This window comes from Tachyglossus aculeatus, chromosome 17, assembly GCF_015852505.1.
Source record: "Tachyglossus aculeatus isolate mTacAcu1 chromosome 17, mTacAcu1.pri, whole genome shotgun sequence".
Taxonomy (NCBI): Eukaryota; Metazoa; Chordata; class Mammalia; order Monotremata; family Tachyglossidae; genus Tachyglossus; species Tachyglossus aculeatus.
Genome location: NC_052082.1, coordinates 59,508,924 through 59,520,505, shown reverse-complemented (window position 1 = coordinate 59,520,505; position 11,582 = coordinate 59,508,924). Strand labels below are relative to the sequence as shown.

Here is an 11,582-nt window from a genome sequence, read left to right as displayed (position 1 = left end):
GTTTTGTCATCTGGGCAGCCCAAGGTTGGACTGGGCTCGTGTAGCCTACCCCCATCTCCATCCCACGGTCCCAGAGCTCTCCAGAGCGACTCACCTCCAGCGGGATTCTCAGGGTGCAGCTTTGTCCCTGCCCTTCACCATGGTGTCACGCTGGTACCCAGGTCCTAGCCTGGATCCAACCCCTGCAGAGGATACTAAGACCCCCCCCCCCCCCCCCCCCCCCACACACACACACAAACACACACTCACCTTGAGTAGCTCAGGGCAGGAAGAGGCAGTAGGATCCCTCACTCCCTCAGCTCAGAGGTCCAAGGTTGAGGGGGAGGGGGTGAATCCTAAACCAACAGAGGTACTCCGGATGGCTCAATGGGCAGCTCTGGCCCCTGTGACCGCACTGGAGCTTGGCCCTGCCCATGGGGATGCCAGTCTTGATGGTGGTGGCAGAGGAACTGGCAGGCTCAAGGCTCACGTCTGAGATCGAGCACATAAGCTAATAGAGTGACTTGAGTGGAAAGAATCCATACAGCAAGTGTTCATTGCTCACTGTCTTGGGAGGATGGTGGGGCAGGGGTGGGCAAGGGCTCGCTTGCCCAGTTGCCCATGGTGGCCTGTGAGGGGGCAAGGCCGGTCAGACCTGTATCCCCACCAATTGTTAGGGGTGAGGGGCAGCTCCAAGTGGCAAGGGCAAAAATCACGCCCATGACTGCCAGGACAGCAGGGCATAGTGAATTAGTGACCATATTTACTGGGCTCAGTAATCCATCACTCAAGCACACCTGATGCCAACGATGCCCCACCCCCCCACACAGCTCAAACTCTGAGGGAACACACTGTTTGACAGACACAGGCCGTGGCCAGGGTAGGGGTGGGGGGGAGAGGGGGTGGCTCACACTCCCAGGCAGACAGATGGGAGAAGCCCTTAGCCCTGGGCCTCACACTACCAGATACAAATTAGCCCAGGGAAGAGCTCTCAATATTGGATACATGGCCAAAGCCTGAGCAGATTCACACTGTCCAGACACAGCCTTGGCCCCAGGGTGCTCCCAATGTCCAAACACACAGATATCGATGTGGCCCTGGCCGGGGGCTCACACTGTGGGTCAAAAACATGGTTGTGGTCCTAGACCCGGGGGATCACGCTATCAGATATAGTGCCGGCGCCAGCCCCCGGGGGCTCACACTGTAGTACAGACACACAGATTTGGTGTTGGCCTTGGACCCAGAGGGTCACAACGTTCGACACAAGGTTGCAGCCACAGCGGGCATACACTGTGAAACTGACACACGGATGTGATGTTGGCCCTCTCACACTCTCAGAGACAGTACTGGCATCAGCCCCAGGGGGATTCACGCTGTCTGACAAATATGGCTGTGGCCCCAAAGGGTTCATGCTGAATAATAATAATATTTGTTAAGTGCTTTCTATGTGCTAGGCACTGTTTTAAATGCTGAGGTAGATACACAACAGGCAGATTTGACACAGTCCCTGTCCCACATAGGGCTTCACCATCTTATTCCCCATTTTACTGAAGAGGGAATTGAGGCCCAGAGAAGCAAAGCGATTTGCCCAAGGTCACACAGCAGACAAGCGGCGGAGCCGGGATTAGAACTGCCAGGCCCATGCTCTATCCACTAGGCCAATATGACCACAGGCCCAGCCAGCTCACACTGTCAGACAAACGGATGGTACGTTATCCCTGGCCTCGGTTTGGAGGTTCAGGGCTCCTGATATCAGAGAGATGCACTAATGGGGCATTGGCCCCAGCCCCGGTGGGGAGAGGGGGAGCTCACGCTGTTAGACATATGGATTTGGCCCATCCCTGGGGAGGTCACACGGTTGGACACACAAATCGACAGCACGTTCACCCTGGCCTCAGGGTGTCGGGGGAATTCACAGTGTTGGATAGACGCACAGATGGGGCATTGAGCCTTGGCCCCAGAGGGCTCACACTGTAGGACAGACAGATGGCCAGGGGGCCAGCCACAGCCCTGGCCCCAAAGGGCTCACACTGAAGGACAGACACACCGATGTTGTATTGGTCTTGTGGGGCTCCCACCATTAGACAGACACAGAGTTGGGGCCCTGGCCCTGTGGGGCTCACATTGTCAGAAAACGCGCTGCGCACTGAGCCCGGAGTAGGGCCGACACACTATACAAGCGACACATGGCTGTGGTCCCAGCCCCAATCAATCCTATTTGTTTAGCACTCACTGTGTGAACTGTAGTTATTAATAATAATAATATTTGTTAAGCACTTACTATGTGCCAGGTACTGTACTTAGCACTGGGGTGGATACAAGCAAATCGGGTTGGACACAGTCCCTGTCCACTGTGGGGCTCAAAATCTCAATCCCCATTTTACAGATGAGGTAACTGAGGCCCAGAGAAGTCATTGGCCCAAGGTCACACAGCGGACAAGTGGCGGAGCCAGGATTAGAACCCATGACCTTCTGACTCCCAGGCTCCTGCTCTATCCACGACACCATGTTGCTTCACTACACCATGAGGTAGGAGGGGGCAAGGTGATAGAGTGCTTTAAAGCCAACAATAAGAAGCTAGTTTAACACAGAGGTGCCCTAGACAACTCACTGTTGGACAGACACATGGACACGGTGCCAGCGCCACGATGCCCATACTGCCCGCCAGGCCCACAGATGCAGGCGCTTATGGGACAGACAGCTAGATGCACACTCGATTCCTCTGAGCAAGAGGACTTAATCAGTCAATCCTATTTACTGAGTGCTCACTGTATGCAGAGCACTGAACTATGCACTTGGGAGAGTACGCTATAACACTATAACAGACATTCCCTGCCTACAACAAACTTACAGCATAGAGGGGGAGACATTTATAAAGACATAAATAATGGATATGGGCAGAGGCCCTGTGGGGTTGGGGGAGAAGGGGGAGAATGAATAAAGGAAGCAAATCAGGGCAACGCAGAAGGGAGTGGGAGATGAGAAAAAGTGGGCTTAGTTAAGTCAGTCGTATTTACTGAGCACTTACTGTGTGTCATTTGCTGTACTAAGGGCTCGAGAGGGTACAACAATGTAACAGACACATTACCTGCCCACAAGGAGCTTAGGACCTGGAGGAAGGCCTCTTGGAGATGTGCCTTCATTCATTCAATCATATTTATTGATCACGGTCCCTACCCAACAACGGGCTGGGGGAGAGTAATTGTCCGTAAGAGTCAATGGATATGAGCACCAACCATGTGCAGAGCACTGTAATAATAATAATAATAATAAAATAATATTATGGTACTTGTTAAGCACTTGTGTGACAAACACTTGTTCTAAGTACTGCAGAAGATACAGGGTAGTCAGGTTGGACACGGTCCCTGTCCCACATAGGACTCACACTCATAATCCTCATTTTACAGATGAGGTAACTGAGGCGCGGAGAAGTGAAGTGCTTTGCCCAATGTCATACAGCAGACAAGTGGCAGAGCCGGGATTAGAACCCATGAGCCTCTGACCCCTAGGTCCATGCTTTAGCAAATAAGCCACGCTGTACTAAGCGTTTGGGAGACTACATGATAACAATGTAACAGACACATTCCCTGTCCACAACGACCATACAAGTTATGGTATTGTTGAGCACTTACTATGTTCCAGTCACTGTTTGAAGCGTTGAGGTAGGTATAAGGTAATTGTGTTGGACACAGTCCCTGCCCCAAATAGGGCTCACAGTGTTAATACCCATTTTACAGATGAGGGAACTGAGGCACAGAGCAGTGAAGTGACTTGCCCAAGGTCACACAAACCAGTGGCAGAGCCGGAATTAGAACCCAGGTCCTTGCTATATCCAATAGACCACTAGAAGCTCCAAAGGCACAGGAAGCAAGAGCCCAGCTCAGACTCGGAGGGGTGGCGGGTCCCCAGAGCTCCCCAGAGCTGCTGTGCCCCTCTGGGAGCCAGGGGCACCCCCAAGAGACCCCCATCTGCTGGACCCTACTGCGTGCACGTAGAGTGGACACCATTACATTTCATAGCCACGCAACCCGCTTGGACCTGGGGGTCCAGCCTGCTAGGAAATGCATCAGCAAAGGGAAGCAAGACAGTAATAATGATGATGATATTTGGTAAGCACTCACCATGTTTCGAGCACTGTGCTAAGCCCTGAGGTAGCTATAAGCTAATCAGCCCAAGTCCACGTGTGGCCAGAGTTGCCACCTGGGTCAAATTGAGGCCTATCAGCATGGACCTCACAGCCCATACCCCGGCTGGACACGGCCCAAGACCCTAGGACTCAGGAGCTACTTCACGATGCCTGATGTTAGGAGAGCGAGGCAAAGTTAAGTGGTCACACGGGGAGATTAGCAGCTTGAAGTCTTTAAGTGGGGAGTGGGGGGAAACCACAGGCACAAGATGCACACCTGTGAACCGAGGGAGAACGCCGCTTCCCTCCCACTCTCCCCCCACCCCCCGCTGGGACCTCTGATTTCAGATACAGCTATCACCTGTAAGCCAGTAATAAATCATAATAACAATGCTGCTAAGCGTTGCATTTGATAAAAGCTAATCAGGTTGGACACAGTCTCTTCCCCACATGGATCTCACCAACTTTTAATCCCTATTTTACAGATCAGATAACAATCCGAGAAGGGAAGCGACTTGCCCGTGATCACACTAGACAAGAGGCAGAACCCAGGTCCTCTGACTCGCACTAGCCCATGCTGCTAGTGATACTCGCCACAGCCCAGTCCACCCACCCCCACACGATCCCCCTTTTTTTCTGCGGCCCCCTCCACCCCCGCGGAAGGCAGCGGGCCAGTTCACACTCATTCGATCGTATTTATTAAGCGCTTACTGTGTGTGCAGCGCTGTACTAAGCGCGTGGAAAAGAACAATACACCAACAGAGTGACAATTCCTGCCCACAACGAGTTCACAGGCTCTGGGTCCGGGGCTCTGCAGCCCCAAGAAGCTCAATAGCGTCAAGGCCGTCAGACATTTGGGCACCACAAGTCTTTCCCCAACCTGCCTCGGGGCGCACCCCAAAACCTCACCCACAATTAAACCATCCGCACCGGCCGTCGCAGTTCCCCCTCCTCCAGCATCTGATCCAAGGTCAAGTCACCCCGCTCTCCCACGCCGGCTTGGGAGCAGACCCCACCACTTCTAGACCGGAGTCACAAAAAACAGTCCTGGTTCCTCCCCTCACCCCTCACCCACCCGCATTTCGGCACAACCAAAACGCCTCTGACTCATGCCAACGGGGTCCACACTTCTAGCACCATAAAAAAGAAAGAAACGGGGGGCAGGAGGAAAAGCAGCCACTACAGAAGGCCGCACCTCCCACCCCTTACTCACCAAGGCCCCGAGAGGCCGTGCTCTGTCTCCTTCCAGTGGGTTGAGAAGTCGAAAGTCTCCCCTGCCCCCCCCCTCTCACCAGCTTTATAGGCGGGCAGGGCAGGGCGGGGCTTCGGCCACTTCGGCACCTCCCCCTCTCCATCCCCCCCATCTTACCTCCTTCCCTTCCCCACAGCACCTGAATATATGTATATATGTTTGTACATATTTATTACTCTATTTATTTATTTATCTTATTTGTACATATCTATTCTATTTATTTTATTTTGTTAGTATGTTTGGTTTTTTTCTCTGTCTCCCCCCTTCTAGACTATGAGCCCGCTGTTGAGTAGGGACTGTCTCTATGTGTTGCCGACTTGTGCTTCCCAAGCGCTTAGTACAGTGCTCTGCACACAGTAAGCGCTCAATAAATATGACTGATTGATTGATTAGGCAGGCCAAACCCAAGAGGCCCCGACCTGCCATCTCTGAAAGCCCTCACATCCAAAACTCGCTGCGCGGACCCGGCTGTCCCGCTTTTAGCGCTCATGCGTATACCGCCAGGCGTGTTTCCTTCAATCAATCGTATTTATTGAATGCTTTCCATTTGCAGATCACTGTACTAAGCGCTTAGAAGAGTACTGAGAAGCAGCGTGGCTCGGTGGAAAGAGCACGGGCTTGGGAGTCAAAGGTCACGGGTTCTAATGCCAGCTCCACTTCTCAGCTGTGTGACTTTGGGCAAGTCACACCACTTCTCTATGCCTCAGTTATCTCATCTGTAAAATGGGGTTTAGGCCTGTGAGCTTCACGTGGGACAACCTGATCACTTTGTATCCTCCCCAGCGTTTAGAACAGTGCTTTGCACATAGTAAGTGCTTAACAAATGCCATCATTATTACTATTATTATTATTACTGTAAGAGAATTTAAGAGAAGCAGCATGACCTTGTGAGTCATGACAGGCTTGGGAGTCAGAGGTCGTGGGTTCTAATTCTGCCTCAACCACTCGTCTGGTGTGTGACCTTGGACAAGTCACCTCACTTCTCTGGGCCTCAGTTACCTCATCTGTAAAATGGGGATTGAGACTGTGAGCCCCATGAGGGACAGGGACTGTGTCCAACTTGATTACCAACTTGCTTGCCCCCGGGGAGCTTTTTAGGCCCAACCACTTTCACCTGCTCATGGTTCCCTGCTAGTCAGCCCTAGCCCCGGGGGCTGGAGGGAGGGAGGGTCTCCAGCTCACTTCCTCGGGGCTCAGTCCAGTATGGTGCTGCTACTCCCGTGGGGGGTAATAATAATTATTATTATTATGGTATTTGTTAATTGCTTACTATGTGTCAAGCACCGTTCTAAGCAGCTGACAAGGTAATCAGGTTGTCCCATGTGGGGCTCACAGGCTTAATCTCCATTTTACAGCACTTAGAACAGGGCTTGGCACATAGTAAGCGCTTACCAAATATTATTATTATTATTATTATTACAGTACAACAGAATTAGCAGACACATTCCCTGCCCATAATGAGTTTACAGTCTAGAGGGGGAGATGGGTCTTAATATGAATAAATAATTTATAACATAATTTAACGCTATGTACATAAGTACTGTGGGGTTGGGGTGGGTCCAGAGGTCCCAGACTGAGTTGTATAGATGACCCAGAAGGGAGAGGGAGCCAGGGGAAAAAGGACTTAATGGGAAAGGCCCCTTGGAGGAGATGTGACCTTAGAAATTCTTTGACGGTGGAGAGAGTTGTCATGTGGTGGGATATATGGAGGCAGAGGGAGTTCTAGGCTAGGGGGAGGAAGGGGGAAAGGGGTCCCCGGTGAGATAGAAGAGATTGGGGTACAGTGAGTAAACTGGCACTGTTCACAGTGGGATGTCTCTGTTTCTGTCCTTCTCCTCTGATCCCACTGTTTGCTCTCTTTCAGCTGTTTGCCCCCTGGGGAGCTTCTTAGGTCAAACCGCTTTCACCTGCTCATGGCTCCCTGCTAGTCAGCCCTGCCCCGGGGGCTGGAGGGAGGGAGGGTCTCCAGCTAACTTCCTAGGGGCCCAGTCCAGTATGGTGCTGCTACTCCCGTGGGGGGTAACAATAATAATAATAATTATTATTATGGTATTTGTTAATTGCTTACTGTGTGTCAAGCACCGTTCTAAGCACTTAACAAGGTAATCAGGTTGTCCCACGTGGGGCTCACAGGCTTAATCTCCATTTACAGATGAGGTAATTGAGGCACAGAGAAGTTAAGTGGTTTGCCCAAGGTCACACAGCAGACAAGTGGCAGAACAGGGATTAGAACCCATGACCTCAGACTCCCAGAGGCGCCAGAGGCCGGACCAGGATGCCAGTGGCCTCAGACTGCAAGGCCCGGAGCTCCTGGACTGGGCCGGACTGGGCTGGACTGGGCCAGGCTGGGTCGGGTGGGTCAATCCCTGCATGGGGCAGGGTGGGTGTCTGTCGTGATTACATTCTATCTACTCCGGCCCATAGCACGGTGCTCGGCACATCGTTAGTATTTTTTAAAACACCACAGCTAAAATTGATGGCATTTATTAAGCAGTTACTATGTGCCAGGCACTGTACTAGGTGCTGGGCACTGTACTAAGCGCTGAGCTATTATCCATAAGTAATAATAATAATGGTATTTTTTAAGCTCTGACTATGGGCCAGGCACTCTACTAGGTACTGTTAATAATAACTCCTCCAGTGCCATGGGAGGTCGGTCGGGCCTGGCTTTTAAAACCAGCCCCCCGGCCCATCCCCGCCAAACCAGCCCCCACAAATATTGGCTGCGCCCCGGCTCCTCCTTAGGTTCCCGACCCTGGGAGCCTCCGGCCAGGCTTGATATAATAAGAATAAAAACTATGGTATTTGTTAAGTGCTTACTGTTTGCCAAGCACTGTTCTTCATCCTTCCTTCAGCCCCACAGCACTTCTCTCAAGTTCCAGAATTTATTTTATTGGGGTTTTTTTAACGGTTTTTGTTAAGTGCTTACTATGTGCCAGGCACTGTACTAGGCCCTGGGGTAGAGACAAGATCATCAGGTTGGATACAGAACCTGTCCCAAATAGGGCTCGTAATCTTAATCCCAATTTTACAGAGGAGGGAACTGAGGCACGGAGAAGTTACGTGACTGGCCCAAGGTCACACAGCAGACAAGTGGCAGAAACAGACTAGAACCCAGATCCCTCTAATTCCAAGACCCTTGCTCTCTTCACTGTCTTCTCCTCTAGACCTTTAGGCAGGGAACGTGTCTACCAACTCTGTCATACTCTTCCAAGCCCTTAGTACAGTGCTCTCTGCACCCAGTAAGCAGTCTATAAATACCATTGATCGCTTGGGGGCTGACCTTGAGGATGGGGGACAAGGGGTGCGGCTCTCTCCTCTCTTTGGCTTGCGGGGACTAGGCAGGATTCCCTGACCACACTCTCTGGCACCCCGCTGCCGAAGCCACACACAGAACCAAGCTGGAGTTCACATTTTTTAATAACATGGCACAATGTACATTACACAAGTCTTTGCTGGGGCGCATGCTGAAGGTTCAGTCATTTCACTTTTCTTTTTACAGAGGGCCTAGAAAGGACTTTATTACATACATGACAAACAGCAAAAAGGGGGATGTAGAACAGCCTCTTTACAATACTGACAGCTACCACTACGCTCCTGTGAACGGCTCCTCCGGATAATTTCCTTTTCTTAGTCTTTAAAAAAATCACTGCACAACATCTGGAGTTCACAAAGTCTGAAGCTCACAACTAAACCTTCAGTTTACTACTAAAATAGATCTCTCTGCTCATTAGAAACGACGGCCTGGGGATTGGACTTTTTTTTCAAAAACAGGTTAACCACTTCAGAGAGCACTTCAATACACTTAGAAGAACAATGGAACTTATTTCGAACGTACATTTCCAGTCCAGGAGGCGCGAGAGAGAGTGATTTCTTGGCTAGTAAAGTCACAGTCTCTCCAAGTACGTGGACGAGAAGATTCGGGGCTGTATAACACAGGGGTGAAGAGACAAGAGACCGATGCAAACTTTAACGAAACTTTTCTTTTTTGGTGGGGAGGGGGCTGCGTTTTGAGGGGCACAACCTTTCATTGTGGCTCAGGTCGGCCGGGAGACCGGCGTCGACCTAGTTGCCCAGGCAATACCAGGCATCCCCCTAGGGCCTCCCGTGCCCATTCCGCCCAAACCCCGAGCTGGAAGACCGCTAGCGGGTGGTGCTGACCGAGTGACTTGGCTGATTGACTTGGGGCAACCACTAATGGGCGGTGCTAATTGATTTTGGGGGGAAACCTGGATTACGGCTAGAGAGTGGTGCTGATTGGCAGGGAGGCCGCCAGGGTAAAGGCCGATAAGCTCGGGCACCTCAACCCTCGGGGGCCCAGCCGCCCTGCGACCCCCGACCGCGGCCCAGAAGAGGCGACGCCTCGAAACTAAGCAAGGAAAAAGGCAAAAAGGCGTCGCGCGGCGCAAGGGTGGGCGAGGGAACCGGCTCAGGGAAAACATGATCTTCCGGGTTTGGAAATGGGTTGGAAAAGGCTCCTTTGATCCAGGCTTCGGCGCAAGGCCCGGCATTCATTGCATAGTTGAAGGGGGCGAGCGGCCCGCCACTGGGTGAGGACGCGGGGGGTCCCAGAGGGGGACGCAGAGCTCAGTCGCTATTGGAGAAGTAGCACTGTATGTAGTCTGTAATGTCATTTCCCCTATTTACAGTTGTACAAAGTAAAGCTTTCATGTTGCCCTTTTTGCATATTTGAACCCAGGGAGCAAACCTTTATACACAGCTATGTACATGGCCCACGGTGGCTCGCCCGCTGGCCGCCCCTCCAGGGCCGGTTCGAGGCATTTGTCGCTGGGCCGCGGGGCCCGGCAAGGGGCTGGGATGTACAAAACGCTTGGAAGTCACGGCCCTTGGGGGGCTGTACATTTTTACACGGGGGCTGGGGTGGGTCCAGTCGGTGCGACCCCCACCCTCAACTGCCCGGGGACCGAGGCCTGCCCGGGACCAGGCCCCCAGAACCCCTCACCGAGCTTCGATGTCCTTGAGCGTGTGGGAGGGTGGCCGCTCGCGCACATCAGTGGCCAGGGGAGTAGTCCTGCGTGGAGAGAGGGCACGTGCCCCCAGGGCGGGGACAAGCGGCGGGGGTGCGCTGAGAGCCGCGGGCGGGGGCGCCTTGTGGAGGAGGCTGTTGGCGTGCGCGGCCATGGGGCTGACCCGGGGGTAGTGCAGGCTGGCCAGTCCCGGTGCCAGGAGTCCCGGGTGGGCCAGGGGCCCATCCAGGGTAGCGGCGGCAGGGTGATGCAGGATGTGCAGACGCCCCCCGTGCTCCAAGTCCTCGCGCAGCAGCCGCTCTCGCTCATCTAGGGAGCCTAGCCCAGTGCGCTCTGGGTCCCGCCGGGGGTCCCCGAGCAGCGGCGGGTGGTGCGGGGGCAGATGTGACGGGGGGGCATGGTGGCTGTAGTCGTGTGACTCGCGGTCACGGAACGAGCGCTCAGCCTCGTAGAGCCGCGGCGCCGCCAGCCGCTGCAGGAAGTCCAGGCCCAGGGGGTCGGCGCGGCCCAAGGGGTCAGCCCGGCCCAGGGGGTCGGCCCGGCGGTGCGCGTCCAGCTCCCGGAATGGGTCACGGACAGGGTCCCAGGAGAGGGGCGGGTAGGGGAACCGCTCGGCCCCCGGGATGGGGCCGATCCCCACGAAAGGGGGGACCATGCGCGTCCGGTCCAGCCCACCAAGGCCACCCACCGCATGGAGGCCTGCCACACCCACAGCCAGGGGAATGGCTGCCAGGGGGCCTGGGGTCACACCCGCCGCAGACAAGGGCGGTGGTGGCGGTGCGGCTTCGGCCGTCCGTTGGGCCGGGCTGCTGGACTCACCCGGCCCTTCGTTCTCCTCTTTGCGCTCCTCCTTGACCCGGATCTCGGGGCCTTTCTTGGGGTGGTCTGGGCCCGGCTCTCCCTTGCGCTCGGGCCGGCCGTAGGGCGACGGGATCCGCACCGCCTGCTTGGCCTCGTCGGACCCCTCGGCCTCCTTCCCCTTGGGGTCGCCTGCGTCTTTACGTGGCTCCGGCGGCTCCCGCGCTCGGTCCTTCTCACGCAGTTTGGCACCCAGATGGCTTCTCGGTGGATCGGCCGAGCCGCGGCTGGGCCCCAGGGCGGTGCCCAGGGTGGGCGCGGGTACCGGCGACATGTGGCCGGGGCGGCGCTTCTCCAGCCCCTCCCTGTAAGAGAAGGAGGTGAGGAGGGGGTGAGTCGAGGGGGCGGAGGGGGCACGGGACCCGCATGGAAGGGAGGC

At 54.4% G+C, this 11,582-nt stretch overlaps 1 protein-coding gene across 1 annotated transcript in view; it reads right to left on the bottom strand.

Annotated features, from left to right (window-relative positions):
- Positions 1-8,906: 8,906 nt before the first annotated feature.
- Positions 8,907-11,582, bottom strand: part of AUTS2 (activator of transcription and developmental regulator AUTS2) — a 171,753-nt gene continuing 169,077 nt past the window's right edge. The window contains exon 20 of the mRNA XM_038758859.1: positions 8,907-11,508. Coding sequence (XP_038614787.1) covers positions 10,317-11,508 — 1,192 coding nt within the window. The 3' untranslated portion in view covers positions 8,907-10,316. The remainder of the gene's footprint in view (positions 11,509-11,582) is intronic.